The sequence below is a fragment of the Notothenia coriiceps genome, unplaced genomic scaffold, assembly GCF_000735185.1.
Source record: "Notothenia coriiceps isolate Sejong01 unplaced genomic scaffold, NC01 NC01_scaffold00001443, whole genome shotgun sequence".
In the NCBI taxonomy this organism is placed as follows: domain Eukaryota; kingdom Metazoa; phylum Chordata; class Actinopteri; order Perciformes; family Nototheniidae; genus Notothenia; species Notothenia coriiceps.
In genome coordinates, this window is record NW_011334144.1 from 228,173 (window position 1) to 249,524 (window position 21,352).

The 21,352-nt window shown below is 41.3% G+C and overlaps 1 protein-coding gene across 3 annotated transcripts; it reads left to right on the plus strand.

Moving 5' to 3' along the window:
* The first annotated feature begins 2,318 nt into the window (after window positions 1-2,318).
* Window positions 2,319-20,333, plus strand: igf2bp3 (insulin-like growth factor 2 mRNA binding protein 3). Of its 3 annotated transcripts, XM_010789172.1 has the most exons (16): window positions 2,319-2,942; window positions 3,868-3,928; window positions 9,207-9,255; window positions 12,346-12,397; window positions 12,649-12,712; window positions 13,355-13,633; window positions 14,307-14,441; window positions 14,804-14,926; window positions 15,023-15,158; window positions 15,804-15,932; window positions 16,109-16,177; window positions 16,904-17,026; window positions 17,171-17,245; window positions 17,503-17,634; window positions 17,765-17,878; window positions 19,303-20,333. In XM_010789172.1, exons 1-16 carry the CDS (start codon window positions 2,768-2,770, stop codon window positions 19,402-19,404), a joined length of 1,818 nt encoding a protein of 605 aa, XP_010787474.1. In that variant the 5' UTR covers window positions 2,319-2,767; the 3' UTR covers window positions 19,405-20,333. The 3 variants fall into 3 exon arrangements, with proteins under 3 accessions (XP_010787474.1, XP_010787489.1, XP_010787482.1); XM_010789187.1 differs by lacking the exon at window positions 16,109-16,177 and having other exon boundaries at window positions 16,907-17,026; window positions 19,303-20,332; XM_010789180.1 differs by lacking the exon at window positions 16,109-16,177 and having other exon boundaries at window positions 19,303-20,330.
* The last annotated feature ends 1,019 nt before the right edge of the window (window positions 20,334-21,352 follow it).

Genomic DNA, 21,352 nt, shown 5'->3' on the forward strand with positions numbered 1-21,352 from the left:
TTTCTTTTCTTGGTGAAATACAGTTTACATTTCAGACTCCAACTGTTCAAAAGTAAATTACTTAGCAAACAGTGGTGTATACATTTACTCAGGTACTCTACTTTTAAGTAACATTTTTGATAGAATTCAGAGGTATATTGTGTACTTGTATTCAACTACGTTTATTTAATATATTTAGTTACTTTACAGATTTGTATTAATGATGTGAAATATAATCAACAGTTATATAATATGTTGGTTACACCTGGAGTAAATTCACAAGCCAACCTGCAGTATACAAAGTGATTAAAACTAGCTGCACCTTGCTTTGATAATACATCAATATTTATAATCAAAACATATGATATTATTCTGAAAAGGGCTAATTGCATAATGAGTATTTTTTACTTTAAGCATATTGTGATGATAATACTTTCTTTAGTAACATTTTGAATGCAGGACTTTTACTTGTAACAGAGTACTCCTACACTCTGGTACTTCTACTTGCAGGCTATACTTATTAAGATCTGAGTACTTCTCCCACCTCTGTTAGCAAATGATATATGTAGGTTGCAATGAATACCAGAAAAAACTAATATGATAATATAGTTTTTAGTTTCTTTCTGGCTACAATTCCAATGTAGTTCTTGATTTGCCATTAATGACTAATTTGTGATAACTCTAATTATAGGAACTAAATTATACACACACATGATGATACACCTCATAAATGATACTGTCACGTGCTCTGTGTGTTAAGCATACCTAAACTGTTATGTAGCCTAAAGCCTTAGTCTGAAGATGTTTGGATTGAGTTCACATAATGATCTAAGTATAAGTACAAATATAAACTCAGTTCGCAAATCTGAATCTAATGCAGTCCTTTACAACAACTGTGCAATACATTCTACCTTCATGAAGTGTATAAAAGTCAGAGGTGCTGATTCCACTTAACTGATATTTTGGCAACTACATTTTTAGTGCAGTTGAAGTAGGGCCACATTGCACTAAGAAGTATTTTTAACATGTTGTCCACCTTGAGTATCAAGTCAGTTAAACAGCATAAATGCAACCTCGAAACTAACCATTAAAGCAAATATTTTTTTGAAAGACGGTTGTATCAGACTGCCCTAGTTGTATTTGTGTACCTTTTAAACTGGCTTCGAGTGAAGATAAAAACATAGATAGATACTGTAAAAAGCCTACGCCAGATCTTTAATTCGGAAGATTTGATTAACACGAAATTGTAAGCTTATTTTCTTTTTGTGGTTCTTGGTGTTGCAAAATTGAAGGCAGTTTTGCTTGGACAGCGTAACGACATTTCTGTCATCAACAGGTACGGATTCAGCTGCACATTTATCATGTGGCACTTTTCTTGCGGAGTGACCTATGCGTAATCTATCGGCCTTCGCCTGAGATTTACAAAAGATTTTATGAACACTAGTGTACTATTTCTTACACGGATTCCCACGTTATTGAATTGGGCTGTGCGTTACGTTACATAGGACGCTAGGGGCACTTTGGTGTAGTAGACCCCTCCCTCTCTCAGTGAATGCAGATCCATGCCGGAGGTATAGCCGAGAGGATTCGCCATGTGCATTCGGCCCGCATGGCCAACGCCTCCTCGTTGTGCCAAACGGTCTGAAAGTTGGATAAAACAAATGGGGGGGGGGGAAAGCACTCATCTCGCCCAAAGAAACCCCCCTTGATTTATTTTGTGTGGCCTCGAGAAAATCGGTCCTGCAATTGGACTTTGAGTTGTGGATCAGGGAGGGCATGGCTCCACTCTAGTTGGAGAAGATGGATGCCGTCATGTGGATAGTAGTACGTGTCATTCCCATATTGCGCGGAGGCCCGAGGAGGGGCGCAGGGCCCTCCCTAGTCAAGTTTCTTAAAATTAAATGTGCCCAGCTTTCAATTTAACAATATAGTGCAACATCATTTATGAATGTCCCCACCCCCTTTTCCTGCTCTTGTGTCATCAGTACAGCGCACTTAGCACAGCCGTGCGCACAAGCCCCCGCAATATCAGCGTCGTCCCTGCTATGGGCCTGCATGAGCGCATTGCCGTTTTACTATTCCTCCGCCGACCAATAAGAACCGAGTGTTTGCAGAGAAAGGCACACGAATGTGATTCTAGTAAAGATACACTGGGTTCTCACGGAATCCCTTTACGCACATAGCTCGCCAGGTTTTTTCCCCAACACCAATCCACTCTTCCCCTCCTTTTTTATCCACTCCCCTCTACTGTCCCCACCCCAGATTCCCGTGCAATTTTCCCCAATCCCAAACACTTAATTGAGCAATTGGGATTCCTCACGTGTGGGCTGATTTGTAGTTTGAACACGTGGCTCATTCAAAAAAGCCGGAATAGCGGAGGATTTTTTTCACCCCCTTCTTCTTCTTCTTATTCTAGGATCTAGATTTAGAGGCGGGCGCCAGCCTTACCGTGTGTGACATTCTCTGTCTCTTTGCCAAGGGGTTTGGAGGAAGACACAAAGTAGTTTCTCCTCCTTTTCACCCAACGCGCCATCGTTTGGAGACACGAGATTAATAATTGAGCATTTATTTATTGCGCGATAGAGACAGAGGGGCGAGGGAGAGCGAGAGCGAACGCACAGTGAGGCTGCCAGTTTAAATCTATCTGTGGCTTGAACGACCGGGAAGCACGCCACAGCCTCTCCGTAGTAGTATCGGCGATTTAGGCTACTCCAAACACTGCACATCCGTGAGAGCAAACAACTATCTCTCCCTCAGCGTAAAGATTGTCCCTTTTTCGGCGCAAAACATGAATAAGCTATACATTGGCAACGTGAGCGCTGAGGCGAGCGAGGAGGACTTAGAAACTATCTTTGAGCGTTTGAAGATCCCGCACAGTGGTCCGTTTCTTGTCAAAACTGGCTATGCATTTGTGGATTGCCCGGACGAGAAAGCAGCAAACCTGGCCATCGAAAGGATATCAGGTGAGAAATGTTGGTTAAATAAAATTGTAAAAAAGTGGTGATTCGAAAGACTCACTCAACTGCTGCAATTGTGTGAAGATTGCTTTTACTTGAGTCCTGTGGGGTGGGGGTGTATGCAACCATTTATTTCTCTCGCACAACCTTTACTTGGCCTTTTGACACTGGGTTCAGAAAAAATAGCTGCCATGGGTTCGAGTGAAATTCTGCACTTGTAATTTAAATGTGTTACTTGATAAACTGAGTGAACCCAAGTATGGGGGGGATAAGAAAGAAATACCGAGGCTTTCCTGTTGTGTGTGGCGTTCAGGCAGCGGGCTGTGGACGCCGTGTAGTGAGCCTCATTGTGGGCTTTATCTAACAGCTCACTTTGGCACGATTGTGAACAGAAGCCGTAGTGTGTTGCTGCTTTTTATAAGCTTCAATTTTAACTCACATACACGTCCAGGTTCCAAACTATAGGCCTTCTCTTTTGGCCACAACTTGCTACATTGTGAAGCCATTTCGCCCATGCTGACACACCAGGTGGTTTAATTGTGTTGGTCAAATGTAGGCCAACTAACTTAGCCACACTACTATCTGCTTTTGTAAAAAATTAACTTCGTCTCATGGTTTGTTATTAAATTATAGTAAGGCCTACTCACAACAGAACACGTAAGGATTCAGATAAACTCGTATAATTTTACGTATTAGCTGGTTCGTGTAGTGGCTCGCACATTTTTGTGCCTTTGTGTTGCTAGTTTCAAATTATAGTTGAATTATACTACATTGTGTATATATGCATGTTTAGATTTAAGTACACTACCCAAAACGAGTAGTCAAAAATACTCCTGAATGCATTTCCACGAGCAGGAGAGGAGGCCTGTTGTTCAGGAGGTCAAATGATTAATGACACTAATAGTTGTGTCTTTTTGTTTTGTTTTTTTAGGTAATGAAGAACTCTTTGGGAAAGTTCTCGAAGTGGCGATCTCGGTCCCTAAAAGTCAAAGGTAGGTCGTTTTTACAATATAGCCTACTGCTTTTTGGTTCAACTCGTGGGAGCTGCAATTGTTTGTCCTCCCAATTATCCTATTCTTCAATGAGCCTTTTTTTTTTTTTTTTTCCGAAATGTGTGTTTACATTGCTGTACAATTTTAATTCAGTATTGTTTTAAATGTTGATTAAATGAGGTGTGTTTTTGTTCCCCCCTGAATGCTCTGGGGTCAAATGAAAGGGGCGTATGGTGGTGTACTCCCTCCTTTCGCCATGACTGTGTGGAGTGCTCCTAAAACCGTCGTGCATTAAGGTTTTAACCAGCCTATATTCTCTCGCTCGCACATATTGTATGTTCAGTACTTGGTATTGTTTGAGCTCCAACTTCGGGGCGATTAGTTAAAAGCCTGAATGTGCACGGTCGAAATGTGTGTGCAGGCTGTGTTTGAGGCGCACAGGCCTTGTGGAGTCGTCCATTTGAGAAGGATCTGCCCGTCATTCTCCCTGCCTGCCCTGCGCTTCCGCCCTCCTCTGCACATTGTGCTGCTGTTGCATGAGATGGACTCCCAAACGCGAGTGGAATGGGAGGTTTGGGGCACAAGTCACGGAAAACCTTAGTTTCAGAGTTAGAGCCCAGTAGCCACTCTTGGTCAGTCGTCTCTCAGTCGTCTATTACCTCAAAAGTGAAATATAAATGTATTTCCGTGAAGGGTCTACGTAATGTGCCGAGGACGTAAAATACTGAGGCATATTGGTATTGTGTGCGTGTTTTTAGGTGGTGACGCAATTCGGCCATAATTAATAATTATTATTTTTATTAAAACGTCTCTCTCTTGGTAATTGGTTTAATGTTTTCTAAAAGGTGTTACACGTAATATGCATGGTTAAGTCGCCTTTTAAAGTTTAATTGAATGATTTGCTTTTTTACGCAAAGTCACGTTTTGAAATCAGAAAGGCGAGGAGGAAACACGTAGGCTTGTGGACTGTTATATGTTTATTTGACATAGAAAGTAACTTGAGGTGAAAAAGGACATGGCAGAGATTTATATATTTTTCAAAAAAAATGTCCACCTACAAGCTCCTGGCCACTTTGTAGGCTGCTGGTTTAAATGGTGCCTTGGATAAATAAACCAGGTAAGCTAAATGAGAATTTTGCGTCAAATCTTGACACATTTTCCAGATAACGAAAAAACTGGTGACGTTGCTCTGTCTTTTGAGTGCCTGCTGTGGTGGCTATGGCAGCAGCAGAGTCGAGTTTCAGCCACACTTTAAAAAGTAAAACGTGCCCTCCCTTTACAACATGGAACATAGCAGTAGTCAATGGGAACAGTATTCTGAGTTTGGGCTACACACTTGGACACTGGGGCCCCTCTTTGCATTCCAACCGGCAAATATTAACTGGGGGCTCGGCCAATCGCAATGGCTTAACCTTTGAACCTTTCAGCAAGGGGAAGTGCTGCAACAGACAGATGAAGGTGGTTATAGTGGGGCTCGTGAAGATAGAAATGTGTAGAATGACATGCTGAGCAGTGTGGAGTTTCACATGGGTAATAATGCAACATGTAATCAAACATTTGGATGTGCATTCCTTTTAAATTTGTCATGAACGTGGCCAAAACCCCCAATAAAAATGTGTCCAGTTCACTAGCAAAAACATCTGCTGCTGCATTCAATAGTGACTTCAGGAAATCTGTGTATTAGCAGTTTAATCCAACATAATTCAGTTAATTGAAAAAATATTGTCCAGCATTGCATAGTGTTAGTAGTATTATAGTTATTAAATATTTCAGCCATTTTATAGACATTTATATTTTGTTGTGAAAATGTGCTGTACTTGGCTTTGTATTTGGCATTTAAAGTGGACACCCACATTTTCCTGACAATTTATTGAACTTGAATTTATTTTTTACCCAGAAAGCATGTACAGGTAGAATAAGAAACCAAGGATCAATCAGAATCATCCAGGTGTATTTACATTTCAGGTAAAACTGTTTAAAGGGACCTGTTTATAGTTTCACTTTTGATTCAGCTTTTTGCAAGTATATGAAACGGCTTGTTAATGCAAGCAACTGGGCCATATGTATTTATTCTGGCTAACAGTCTATCATTGACCACTAAATGTTTTATTTAATTAATTGGTAGCAAAACAAGTTGTAGAAGTGTCATATTTTGAACACTTCCTCAGTCAGATTATGCTCCCCTTGTTGGATAAATTAAAACAAATCTTGCCCATCCCCACATGCACATGAAGGAAAGGGCATGGCATGAAGAGTATGTTGTTTAACATACTTTATCCATAGGTGAATAACTTTATGCTTTATTTAAGAACATACAATAGTGTAGCTAATGTCCTCAGTGAGTGGGGTAAAGTAACAGCTGTTATATATATTTTTTATTTATACAAAAAACTCCATAAATGTAGTCAATAGTGTAGATCGTATCAGTGCTGTTTGTAGAAAAGGCTCCTGGCTCTTATTTCAAGAATATCAGGTCATGGGGTCACAGTGGGGCCCCACCTGCAGAAACAGGGATTTAGGACGGAGACTTGGGGTGCCAGAGAATTATGAATGTGGCCCCTTGTTTTACCCAGACTGCAAGAAAAGACTCTTCATCTTGCAAGGTCAAATCAGAATGACATTGTGCTTTTGCTTCGTCTTGCGTGTATATAAAATGGTTTGATGTGGCTGGGTAGTAGTCACAATTGTGTATTAGTGTTTGCAGAAGTTGATTAATTTCTAATTGTTATTCAACTCATTGGAATTATCTGTGGGAATAGCCAATCTATCCAAATGTTGAATTTAGCTTATTGGGTCAGTGTGCATATAAGGCCTGTGAGAAGGCAGCGGAAACCAGGCTGTGGAGTTCAGTCATTCAGAACCACTGCATACTGAATAGTTGATAGCTGTGGATGGGCGTTGAGCACAGGTCCCAAACCAGATAGTGTTGAGTGCTTCAGTGAGCTTTTGGAAATGAATACAGGTGTGATGCTGTCTCATTGTGAATGCTCTTGTCTTAAATGCCTGCATGCTTATGTGTTTTAATACACCTACTTTTGTGCATTACGTTCACCCTGCAGGCTTGAGCTGAGCGGCTAAGGAAGCGGGCAAACATGCTGAATATTGGTACATTTTAAAAAGTAAATAAGGCCTCCTCCTGGCCATCACATGACGAGCCAACCCTAGTCACTCCTGTCCCTCCCCCTCCCACTTTTAACCCCGCTACATGTTCCTGTCAGTGGACTTGTCCGTGTCCATGGTAACAGGGCCCCACCCCCACAGGGCAGAGAGGGCCCTTGTTACCCTTGCCTGAAACAGGGCTAGTCCTCCCCCCCCACCCTCACAAACACCACACCCCACTCACACACACCTCCCCCCTCCCCAAATCAAAGGCTTGGACTAGGGAATGTATACCAACCCCCACCCACCCTATACCCTGGCTGACTTCTTCTGTGTGTGTGGAGCTATAGGTTAATCCGAGTGGAAGTGCTCGGTGCATTTGCACATTTCGCATGGCGTTCCCACCGCAATGCAGAGCATACAGAATGTGTGGGGAGAGGGGGCCGGATCAGCCAGGAATGGCACAGTGGGCCGGAAAGGGCTGGAATTCCTCTTGGAAGTTATTTGGGAATTTTCTTTACAATTTGCCCATTAAGAATAAAGTAGTTTCCTAATGTCTCAAAAATAAATATGTTTGTTGAACTGCTGCTGGCTTGATTGAGGTCTTAGAGCTAAACTGAGGAATGTAAACTACTGCGGCCCCTGTTGCACATGTGCAGTATGCTTTTACTGCCTAGATGTCCTTGTGTGAGTTTTAAATAAATTGCTTAAAATGCTGCATTGTGTATTTTTCTCACCAGCAGATTAGAAAACAACCAATAGCGGCAGAGCTGTTTGTACAGGATGAGCTGCATTTTAAGTCTTTTTTTAACAGCTCAGTTATATTTTATGGAAAATAACAAAAGATGCAACTCTTATGCACCCCTTTTTTTAATGAGAGTTCATTCACTTAGGAGACATTTTTAAAAATGCTGCATGGTGTAATTTCTCACCAGCAGATAAGAAAACAACCAGTAACGGTGTTGCTGTTTTTACAAGATGAGCTCGGTGATTATTTTTATATTTTTTAGAGAAAAGACCAAGCGATGCAAAAAAGTTTGTACACAGATGTCCACACACAAAGTAGTTTAAATGAGATGCATATGTATGAGGTCCATGTGTTGTGAGTGTAAGGCTTGTGTGAAAATGGGATGGGGTCAGGATTTGTGATTCCACTGTGTGTGTGTTCATGCTTCACCTCCCAGCCATATGTACATTTTGTTCCTTTAGATCTGTTCGTATCCACATGCAGCGGACTTCGGAGTGGCCAGGGCTTTTCTCACATTTGTAAAACTCTGTGACTCATTGATCCAGAAGTTCCTTGTCTGCGTGACCTCCACATTTACCCAGTATACTCATGATGCTTTCCACAATTTGTAACTACATTTGGGAACCTTCAAGCTGATGGGATGAATCTGGGATTTTTGTCCTCGTTTGATTCTAGTGACGGGGCACACCAGCACCTTTTAGTTAATACTGGTTTCCACTTGCTTCTGTTGTATTCACAGTCTCTAAAAACAAGCACGCAATTCTGATTCTTGGCATTGAGTGTGACGCTTTTTTTTTTTTACAGCAGCTGATACTCCTTGATCAGTGTATGTTGGGAGTGGGGTTGGGCCTTGCACCGGTTGAAACCTCATCATGCAATGCTATAGAGCAAATGATTGACTCTAAAATTGCAAATAGCCAACCTTCAGATGCATCTTTCTCTTTCCACTTGAATCGTATTCCCCTCTGCTCTCACCTTTTATGCCTGCTTTCACATCTCGTCCTTCGCACTTTGTGTGACACAATCTGTGATTTAGGACAAAGTGTGTGGTATGGGTTTAAAAAAAAAAAAAGGTTTACATTTTAGGCCACCCAGTTAAGATTCCAAATTGCCCCTTTGCCCTCTTTTTTCTCCATCACTTCCTCTCACGCTTTACCCAGGGTGTCTCATTGCACCTGCTGGGTGGGGAATGGAATTAAAGCAGAAGTCGTATGTGCTGCTCCTCCATCTTGGTCTTTCTTGCTAGATGGAGTGAATGAAGTCCTTTTGTGTTTTTCAATTAAAATGCCTTATTTTTTCATTGTGCTCTTGGTATTGTCGGCTACTAACTGAAACTCTCTCCTCTTCTTTCCCATCTCCCTTTTCCCATCAATTTATCTCCCTCCCCCTTCTTCCATCCCCCACCGTCTTCCTCCCTTGTTCTCTCTCCAGGAGCTGTAAGATGCAGATCAGGAACATCCCGCCTCACATGCAGTGGGAGGTGAGTGCTAACAGGCTGCTAACTGTTCCAGGGCGGGGCATTTAGTGGACTCTGGAGTCACCTTGCTTACCTTTTGGGTTTCAATCAAGCATGTTCTTTAGAATTATTTTAACAAAGCTATAAGGTCAGGCCTAACGTACCAACCAGTGGGTGGAACTGCAATTTGATAAAGCAGAAATGACTTCAAATACCAAAGTGATTTCTAAAGGTTGAAGCTATACCATTTTTGCTACACAGGAGCTTGGCATTACTGAACAATCTATTGGAAGAATTAAAAGAGTAAGGTCCCAAGGGTTTGGCTGAGTCAAGCACACGAGGAAACTTTAAGCAGTTACGAGGTCTTTGTGGTGTTGTATTGCTGAATGTGTTTGCAACCTACTAGGCGTGTTTCTTAAAGCATTTTGAAAAAGCTTATTGTTTTTGAATTATTAATATACACAGGATCAGATGTTCTTAAAATGGCAAACAGGACTTAATTGTGCTGTTATGGTCACATGTGCTAGTTTGAAAATGAATGCCTCTTCACACTGTCTTTTTTTTTGCAAAAAACTGTTCTGGTAATGAAATAAAAATAAACCAAGTGAATTGTCTGTGGCTTTGTGAAACATTTCACACAATGGGGTGTTTGACGTGGCCCTGTGGATTACTGTGTGTTAATCCTAATATGGTGCAAAGAGATATTTCCTTTTTTTTTTTTTAAAGATCAATTTAGTGTACTATGTGGTGCTTTAGTGTGTTTTGTTGAAGACATTAGTCCAGAAATTAAGTGATTTGATATATTTGTGTACCTTTACAATCCAATCAGTGATGTGCTAGAAACATTACATGTCCAAATATTATAATTTTGGAGTTTTGAGATTTAACTGTATCCTAATTTAAGTAAATAGTCTATGTTGTCCAATAATATGTTGTGATGTATTTCTACGAGTGAAGTAAAAATACAGTAATAAGTACTTTTACATTTTAAGAAACAATACATCTGAAACACAAGTTTATACAATGCCCTTTTTGTGTCCGTTTGCACCATTCATTTACAAACAAGGTACCAAACGCTAAAAAGAAACAAATTATAATTCTGATACTTGTGAAAGCTGAGTATATTGTTTTGACTTTATCTTGGAAAAATGTTAGGCAAAATCTCACTTTTTCATCAGCAAACCATGTCTGAATTGATCATGCTAAACTGTGCTCAGGTGCATAGATGGAACTCTGAGTTGATTGGATGTTTTACAGAGGAGTTCAAGTGAATTTAAGCAGTAACACTGGCACTCAAGGTCGGTGTTAAATCTCAAAGGCAATTCTCTTGTTTGGTATTTCCTAAAGGGTAAAAAGAAAAAATATGTGATACTAACTAAATCAATTAAATGATTCTGCTGTAAAATGTGTAGTTTCACCAATAAGGCAGTGGGCTCTTAATCTGACTTGGTGTTGAGCAACAGAAGTGTGTCCTTGCAATGTATTTATTTTTCCTTTGCATTGATGAAAATGTAATCTAAAACTATGTACTGTGCAGTGTTGGCTACAAATTCTTCTTTGAGTACACACTGATTTAATACGCAGATGTAAATTCATCTAAACTTTAATTTGACCACTTTTAAAGCTAACTGACACATTTCACTACCTCTTTTTTTCCTAAATCATTTTTGTCAAACTCAACATGGCAGCATTAACCTCCATGTTGAATCTCATGTGGCTGTAACACTGCTTTACGTGACTTTTTTTTGTTCCCCCTTCCCTCTGCAGAGGTTTAGCTGTGATGGCGTGAGCCTGTAGTTTCGTTCAGTTGAATTTTCTCCTCCTAAAGACTATGCAAGCCTACTAAGAATGTTCTCATTGAATTGCACAATTGTTCTGAATTGTAAGGTTAATACATGGCTTTAGGTTTCAGCCTGATTCACTCAGTATGATCAAATGGCTACGGACATACTCAGTGTTTTGTAATGGTGGTCTCGCTTTGCCTACGCATGTCCCTCAACTGCAGATCCACCCATGTTCCTAGCATGTAGCGAGAGAGCCGTTTGCTTTTTTTCAAAAGGTGACATGGAGGTTTCTCCGCCTCAGCGGGGGAGGGGTAAGAGGAATGGAGCAACAGAAAATAATAGGCTCTTTTGATGCAAAGGCCTTGTATGTATCTTATCAGGTAGATAAGACAATGGGTCATGGTGTGTAGCCCTGCAGCGAGAGAATAGTGGCGAGAGTAGTGGCGTGTTCACAGGCTGTAGTGGGTGGGTGGGCCTGGACTGTTTCCCCTTCCCTTCCATGTGCTCCGATTCACAGAATGTGTAGCATGAACTCGCACCCCTCCCCCAGCCCCTGCTTCCTGCTGGAATGTACCCCACCCTTTCCTGAGTGGCCTGGATTCCCATTGGCTGGGTTTGTTAGACAGACAGGCAGACAATCCAGTCATTAGCCGGCAACGCTTGGCTTCAGGGAACTGTATCGGCTCAGGAGCAGCCAATGGTGGGCAGCGGAGATGGCAGGAAGGCGGGAGGTTGGATGGTTGGAGGAGTAGGGGGCAGGGATGCAGCCTTGTTGGCTAAAAAGTGGGGTTGAGCTCTTGGGGGTGTGGCGTCAGATTAAACTGAGCATGGTTGGATGTCTTAGCTTAGCCTGGAACCCTCGCTCCCCCTCTCGCCCACATTTGATCACGATCTATGAATTAAAATCCTGTGGTTTCCAGATTTAGTCAGGTGGCCAGTGTGTTTGGGTTTTTCTATTGAAATCATTTTCAATAAAGCAAAATTTTTTGCTTGCATGATTTTTTTTTTTTAATTAAAAGGATTGAATCATTTTGCCAATATTTTAAATGTCTCAAAAGTTTCTAAGGTCTGCTTGAGAACCTAACAATTATTATTTATTTTAGAAATGTTTTTCTACATTTAAATACATGAATCTATGCAAGAATCTTGGAGGAAAAATTATAATTTGAGGTTGTCAGGCATTCACAAGAAGCCATTTAATGTATCTATGTAACTCAACATAAAGCTCCAGGATTAATGCACTGTTCCCACAGATGAGCTTCTGCTCACCAGCAGGTTCTGGTCAAAAGCTTTCAATGTTTCTGAGTAATAATGGTTATTTTTCTTTCAGGTCTTGGATGGTATGCTTGCTCAGTATGGAACAGTGGAGAGCTGTGAACAAGGTAAATACGGACTTTAGTTTAGACAATGCAATTGCAACAACAGATTATTCCATTACCTTGCTTCAAACCCCTTTTTATACTGCATCAAGAATTGTTGTTATTTTACAGCTATGTAATTTTGTTGAAGTTGCATTATTTATTAAAGCCAAATTGAAATTTTCTTTGAACAATTTTGTTTCCATGTAGAAGTAGCCACTGTTGATAGATTGCATCACTGAATTTGTGGATTGACTGCGCTGTGTCCTCCACAGTAAACACTGACACAGAGACTGCAGTAGTCAACGTTCGATATGCAGCGAAGGACCAGGCCCGTCTGTGAGTACACACATACACGGACATGCAGTGTATTAACCTCAATCTCATCTGTCTTCATCTCTCTGACATGGATCCGCTCAAGTTTTTCACTTTACCCAGCATTCTTTGTTGCAAATGACCTCCACCTCCCCGTTCCAGTCTTCTTGCAGTGTAGCTGATTTCATCTTTACAAAAAACAGTCCAGTTTAATTTGACATGCAATGAAGATAGGTGGAGGGGTGTGTGTGTGTGTTGGAAAGGAAGGAGGGGGGTTAAATTAACCATATGATGCCCCCTGGTGTACATAAATCATACTACAATGTTTATCCATACACAAGTGGTTGTAGACATCTCCAGGCAATTGATGGTTTCACTATAAATCTTAATTCTTGAGGCTGAAGAGGCAGATGTAAATGAAGTGTGAATGCGATATTAAGTGGCTCACTAGAATTGATGCCGCTGCCGATCAGTATACTGTGCTTTTAAGAAGCTTAAACCTCTTTGTTGCTTAGTTTTAAATGTCCCCTCTTCTTGGATACTCTCATTGATAACGACATAAAGCAGCCAAGTCATTCATAGCAGTGACTGTTTAAAAGCCTTCTGTGTTTTTAAATCATACCTGCTCACAAGTTTTCTGGACTGATATCTCTTTATGCTCTCCAGGGCGATGGAAAAACTGAATGGATCTATGATGGAGAACTTTGCCCTGAAAGTGTCGTACATCCCAGACGAGACGGCTGCAGCAGAGGGGGCTTCAGGCAGGGGCCGCAGAGGCTTTAACGCCCGTGGAACCCCTCGTTCCGGCTCTCCAGGTCAGGGTGCCCGGCCCAAAATGCAGTCGGACATTCCACTGCGCATGCTGGTGCCCACGCAGTTTGTTGGGGCCATTATCGGCAAGGAAGGTGCCACTATCCGCAACATCACCAAACAGACCCGCTCAAAGTACGTACCCAGATGTCAGGAGTTATACTGGAGCTGTGCATGGTCACATTTCTCTACCGTTGATTTCCAGCGTTATAGGAATACTTCACCACAAGAATTATCCTTTATATCTTACTCCTTTTTACCTTGAATTTAGGACATAACATTGCGTTCCTCCAGAGTGAAAGGAAAACCAAAAACAGTATTGATGAGTTCAAGTGAATGGGAGGGTTCCACATTAAACAACAACTCTTCTTCAAAACATCAATTAACAAACTCTAGTGCAACTTGTATATCCAAGTCTCTTGTTTGTATTTGGGAGAAAGCTCAAGGCTTCCTGAACGCATGCCTTTTTGCTAAAATATAACTGTTGTAACATGGGAGTTGGATTATTGTGCACAGAGATGGTCAATTCATGTTTTGCTGTAGTTAAAATATGGCTTAGTTTACATAATTTCTTCAAGAATGTTCTGCACTTTTTGCTTTCTTTCTTTGTATAATTTAGGACCATTTATTGATATCTAATGCTGCACCCTTCATTTGTTTTGTTTTACTGTCTTCTAATCTTAAGTTTTTCATTGTTTAATCATTCTTAATCAATATGGTTGTTTGCATTTGATCTTATCTAAATGCATTCATGTCCTATCTTGTTGTTGAAAAGGTGCTTAAAAAATGTGTCTTGTCTGTACTCCAGGATTGACATCCACAGGAAAGAAAATGCAGGTGCTGCAGAGAAGCCCATCACTATTCACTCCACTCCTGAAGGCTGTTTGAACGCTTGTATGACCATCATGGAGATCATGCAGAAGGAAGCTGTCGACACAAAGTTGTAAGTTTCCCCCAAATAAAAATGAAATGCAAAATATTTGCAAGGGTTCTTATCATTTTGTATGTCACATAAATAATTGTAAAAGACTTAAAGTGGTTATTTTGTTAAACACACCTGATATAATTGTCCGCTCTCTTTAAATTACGTTTTTTTTCTCACATGACAATATTAACAAGTAGTCCAACAGTTGTGTCTGGTAATAAAGTTACATGTTGAGAGATAGATACTTTCTAAGAACTTTTACAGCTTGTTTATGATGAATGAAATGCATGCAGACAAAATTATATCTGTAGGAGAGGGCTGATCTGGATGTTGTGTTTAAGGTTCTCATTTTAACTTAACATCCCATCCGTGTCTTGCAGTACTGAGGCGATCCCACTGAAGATACTTGCACACAACAACTTTGTAGGAAGATTAATTGGAAAGGAAGGACGCAACCTGAAGAAAATCGAGCAGGATACCGGGACCAAGATCACAATCTCTGCGTAAGTTCACTTTTTTATTGACATGTATATGCTTTAGTGTCATTTAGACACTCACATAATGTATCCCCTCACACTTCCCTCCATTCTTCTTTCCAGTCTCCTTGACCTGACCGTGTACAACCTAGAAAGGACCATCACGATAAACGGCACCCTCAAGGAGAGCAACAAAGCTCTAGAGGAGTTGATGACGAAGATCATGGAATCGTATGAGAGTGACATGGCCGCTATGAACGTAAGCATTTTTATTGATATCGAAACTCTATTTCCTTCAAGTGGGAGATGTGTAAACAACTTGATTTCTAACTGAACATTTCAATATGAAGTAATAAAAACAGGAAACCAGAAAATGTGTGTTTTTTTAGGAAGGAAATTTGGAACATGCACATCAGTTATCTGGAATAGCTATAGCAGCACTTTCATATCCTGTATTATCCTGTCGTATTAATGCATACACTTGAATTTGGGAGTTTTCAATTTCTGTTGGTGCACACGGCTCTCATGACCGTATTTCTTGGATTGGCTGGGCATTTTAATTGGAGCCCAATTAAAATGCCCAGCCGATCCAAGAAATACGGTCGAGCCGACTGGCAAAAATGCTCAATCAATGCAAAGAATTTTGATGCTAAAATGCAGTCCATTGGAAAAAGGAAACTTTTAACAATGCGGTACAAATAATGCTTCAAGAGCCTGGGTGGATAGTCTGAAATCTGGGTTAATAAACATACATGTTCAAATGAAGCAGATGTTCCTCTGAGATTGATATTTATCTTTTTAACTCTGATCTGAAATCTTGACTTGTCAGTTAAACTTGTGTCTAAGCAAGCATACCAACCTTGATGTGCGTTGCATTAATGGATCTGTTCCCATTTCTCTCCAGCTGCAGTCCAACCTGATTCCAGGCTTGAATCTGAACGCTCTGGGTTTGTTCCCCAGCGGAGCGCCAGGCATGGGCCCCTCCATGTCCGGGATGCCGCCTCATGGAGCCCACGGTGGATCAGCCTATGGAGTAATTGACGGTCTTCTTTTCGCATCTAATACAGTATATCCTAAAAACGTACATTAAAAACCAAGAAATCGCTGTGTACACAAACTGTATTCCGCAGCTTTTGGGTGAGGGTTGTAAAAAAAAACGGTATATTTAGTCTGTAGCAACTCTACCTCATGTTGCTTTGTTTCCTTTAGTGCAGTCCTTATGGTGGTGAGGGGACATTTTGGGCTCCTCTGCTCTCTGCGAGCAGCCAGCCCTTTTCTGTAAGTCCCCCGTCCCAAAGTGCTTTGCACGGCTTGTGGCTGCTCGCTGCGGGATTAGAGGGGCAGGGTTTGCTACTGAATAAAGTTATTCTTCTGCCCCTTGATCTTTGACCTTTCTTAGGTACACCCTGATCTGTGTGCTTAGGGAAACACAAATCCTCGAGGGCACAGGCATATTGGCTTCTAGTCATATTTTAAATGTTCTACAGTGTTATTTCTGCAAATTATGCTGCATTTGCATTTTTGTAGGAAGGTGAATGTCTTTCAAACTGAACTTTCTCGGCAGTAAAAGCCCATCTCCAGATTTAGAGGCTGCCAAAATAAATGGTTATAGTACCCCCAGCTGACAGATTGAACAGAAAATTGGCCTCGATCCAAAATCAACAGTGCTACTTGTTGTCCCACCTAGTCGATGTACACCAGAGCTCCAGTCAATCACACACTTTAAACACGTGTGATGTAGCAGTTCGCAACCACGCATCTTCTCCAACTAAACATGAACACTGTTTTTTTTTTTAGTATTATGCATGATGCTTATTAGGATTGTGGCTTTGGATAAAAAATAAACATTAACAAAGTAAGAAGAGGAAAACAAATTCCCACTGGGTTTAATGGTCGTAGGAAGAAAATCCCAACTGAACATCTTTTGCTGGATCCACTGTCTGCATTGCTGAAGTTGGTTGTCTGCAGGTGATCACAGTTGTAATAAAGTGTTGGTTTTCCCAGCAGGGACAACCGGAGTCGGAGACCGTTCACCTGTTCATCCCTGCACTCGCTGTGGGAGCCATCATTGGAAAACAGGGTCAACACATCAAACAGCTGTCACACTTTGCCGGAGCCTCGATCAAGGTGAGTGTTGGACCGGAAGTGAAGTTTGGAATCTCAGTGATGCGTCGATAACTGCGGTCTACCTGTTGTCCCTTTTTCCTGATAGGAAACATAAGTGAAGGTTGCTGTTTTTTGTATTTATTGCTGACTGTTCGTCCTCTTCAGATTGCCCCTGCAGAAGAGAAGGACTCCATACAGCGGGTTGTCATCATCATCGGAACACCAGAGGCTCAATTTAAGGTACCTCTTCACATCCATAAAAACACATAAAACCCTCAAAGTAGTTGTAAAGAGTTGAGATGCATAGCTACATTTTATGTGAGCAGCTGTTTGACTTCTGCAGACATAATGTTCTTGTAGCCTTTATGGCTTTTTTATCAATATGTTTCTGCCTCTGGAGAGCCAGTCTTGAGCATTTTCTAGGGCTTTTTTTATTGTGTAAAAATGTCCCCTTTTCATAAATGCAGCATGAGTAATCTGTGTTTTTCCGGTTGCAGGCTCAATGTCGCATTTTCGGCAAGCTGAAGGAAGAGAATTTCTTTGGACCCAAAGAAGAGGTGAAGCTGGAGGCTCACATCAAGGTCCCTTCCTTTGCTGCTGGACGCGTCATCGGGAAGGGTGGAAAAACGGTAAGAAAGGGCTCAAACTTATTAGTGGTTATACTAGCTGTACAAACCCAAGCCAGCAGCGGACAAAGCTAAACTAGGCACGACATTTAAGTGTTCAGTCGCAATTATTGCATCCCTTTGTGGGCTGCAGGTGAACGAGCTGCAGAACCTGACCTGTGCAGAGGTGGTGGTGCCCAGGGACCAGACGCCTGATGAGAACGACCAGGTTATCGTCAAGATCATCGGACACTTCTTTGCTTGCCAGGTGGGTTTTTCTAAACAACTGGAAGATCTACAGTACTTCAGAAAGTAACAATCCCTAGGTCTGATTCCCCAGAGGCACTGTTCTCCTTCAGATCTGCATTTGAAGAAAGGTCTTACTAAACTTGTTTGAGAGAGCTGTAATCCCGTACATGCTAAAAGAAAAAAAGCAAGACGGCTGACTCTGTGTTTTGGAGCGCTCTGTTTTGTCTTGTTTTGTGCGTTAATTCAGTGTTTACATAAAGTACTCTCTTTCACCAGGGAAGAGCTCCTAAATATAAGAAACAACTTCAGCGGATTACATTGTGTACATTAATGTACACAATATCTGTTTGCTTTTTTTTATTACTGCGGAATTGTATTCCATATTTTATTTATTTCTATGTAAATACTGCTATATTTGACTATATTCCTTATTATTTTAAATATGTTTATGTTAATGTTTTATGTAAGTCAAATTCCTCGTTAATGTAAACCTACCTGGTAATAAACCTGTTTCTGATTCTGAAGAGCATCAGACCTCTTAAGGATTTCATGATCAGGGGCCGTATTCACAAAGCATTTTATCTTACCGCTAGGAGTGCTCCTAACTCGCGCTAAAACATTTTACGTAGGAGTTTTTTCTTAAATGTTATTCACAAAGCCGCTGAGACCTACTCATACTAAGGATAAATCACTAAGAGTGAACTAAGAGTGACGCGCCGTTGCTATGGATTAGGTCGATTCTCGTGCATGAGTTTAGAAGCGGTCAGTACGGTGATTGGTTGTTCAGAGCAGGCGGTCTCGGTGAAACTATCCGCAACATCCCACACACGAGCCCACTAAAACAAGGAAATAGCCTCGGCTAGAAATGTATTCCTATCAAATAGTTATGGACAGTGCAGTTAGCAGAATAAACACATGATGACAAGTTTGTGCAGACCACGATAATGACGTTGTATATGCACGTTAAAGAGAGAGAGCAAACAATAAAAATACATAAATTGCATTAAATCAAGGAGGCAATTAAAATTAATTCTGTACTAATTCCACAACAAGTTTGATACCCTCACGATTTAGCCTATATCTCTTGATCAATTCACAGTCTTCCATTGTCTCCAAAACATTTCGTCTCGCAGCCATTTTCAGATTCTTTGTGAATAGGTCTTACTGAGTTAGGAGTCCTCTCGAGGACTTTTAAGCTCTCCTAAACTTAGGTGTTACTTTTAGGCCTAAAATACTTTGTGAATTGCTCTTAGTGAATACAATTAGGAGTCCTACATTTAAGACTGACACGCCCATTATGTTTAGGAGTTTCTCCTAAATTCGCCAGTTAGGAGCTACTTTTAGCCCTAAGATCCTTTGTGAATACGGCCCCAGATCTCTTTCTTTTAAGAACTCTTATTGTGATAACTTGGCTCTAATCCCGTCATGTTTTATGTCCTGTAGCTGGCCCAGAGAAAGATCCAGGAGATCCTGGCCCAGGTGAGGAGGCAGCAGCAGCCTAAGCCCACATCTGGAGGCCAACCGCCACAGCCCCGCAGGAAGTAGATCTCCAGCGGACCTGGAGGAACGGTGACTGAATCTGCCAGAAGACTCGACAGACGGATTGATGAAGCAGAGTCCGGGGGGAGAAGAAGAAGAATACGACAAGGAGTCGTAACGCTCATCTCAGGGGACAAAGATTATCAGAACCCAACCAAACATCCACCCCTCCTTGTCTTGCTTGATGAACTTTCAGGTGTGGCTAATAAGAGACGATCCACCTCCAAATCTCCACCCACCTCACTTCTCTGCATCTCTGTGAGAATGTACTTCTGAGGGCTCCCAACGACGTCACCTGCCCTCACACGTACGCACCCCTCGATCGCGCTCCTCCTCCCCCACGGGTGTGTTCAAAATATTATTATTTTTGTCCTCTTTTTACACTAGAAACACAAAGAAGAAATAAGGATCCCCCCCCTCCTATCAGCTACTTGGTGTGGTACTTCAAACCTGACAAGATTATTTTGTTGAATTAGTTTTTTGTTTTTTTTAATTGGTTTATGAAGCTTTCTCATGAGTTTTCTGTGGAAAGGAAAAGGCATTGCTATCAAGGTCCTGGTTGGACCAACAGAAAGGTTTATTTTGGGGGAGGGTTGGCTCAGATTGGGTGGGCCATGTTTAGGGGAAAGATTCTTGTTTCAGGCCAGGACCCCTGAAAGGGTGGATTATATTGGGTGTCCTGCCCTAGTAATGATAGTGGCATTTTATAAATTTGGATGCATTTTATAGATAGACCTATATACATAGATGAATATATATTTAGAGGTGAGGGCAGCGCCACGACTGACACTTGGGGAAAACAGTGCCGAACTGCTGCTGCCCAGGAAAACCAATTTAATATGCATTTTACTTAACTACCTCAGGATCTAGTACCTCAGAAGAGAAAAGAAAATGATTATATATATATGAAAAAATGTTCCTTTCTTTTTTATTTTGCTTTTGTGGTATTTTGTATACTTTATAAAGCTGATAGTCTTTGAACATTTTTATTTTTTTAAGAAAATTTAAAATTTGGTCAGCTGCCAACTGACCTTGCCTTCAACTCGGATGCTTTAGGTGGCTTTGTTCATGTGTATGTGTGACTTAAGATGACCCTGTACATAAAGTCTATTTGTACATAGCAGCCCCGGAGCAAGAGTTGGCGCCCCCTCAGCTGGCGGCTGACAGGAGTATCGAGAGAAAATCGCCTCAGTTTTTCCCCTGAGGGTCCACCATCTTCTGAAAAAAAGTACAAAACAACTGCAACATGCAAATAATGCCAACCGTACATCATTGCAGCAATGCCGTTTAGTTTTGGGATTGACATTGTTATTGGTAATGGTACTTTAATTTGTCAAAAAAACAACTTTTTTGCCTTCCTAGGAGGGCTGTCGTCAGGGCAGTGTGGACTTTAGGGGTCTGCTCGCTGCCCTACAGTCAGCAGAGCGTCTGTTTTTTCGTCTGTTTTGTTCCCAGACCATCTGCCACCTTCTCGATGTCGGTGTCTTAGCAAGGTCCAAGCCGGACTAGGTTTTTTTTTTCATAGAGCAAGCTTTGTCAGTTCGCAGTGGCCCTTGTAGCCAGGCCGTCAAGTCAATGTAAACATTGTTCACTGAATGGTGAGGGTAGGGGGAGACTCACTGATAGACTCAAATTCTTCTTCTTTTTTTTGGGCTATAGAAAATTGATTTAAACAAAGCATTCTCTGTATCCCTCAAATGTAACTTGATGTTGATTTGTTCAAACAGGGAAAAAGCCAGAAAAGGCAAAATACTGAATGACCCCCGACTTTGGGGGGTGGTAAGAAAAGAGGAAAGGAATCCAAAACTTAAATATACAATTTATTTCATTTGTCTCTTCATGCCGAATGTAAATATGTTGATTGTGGTAAAAGTGCTCGAGTGTATCCATGCTTCCACAGTAGAACGCCGTCTACCTCAGCTGAGGGGGTGGGGGGGCTGTTGTGGCACGAGGC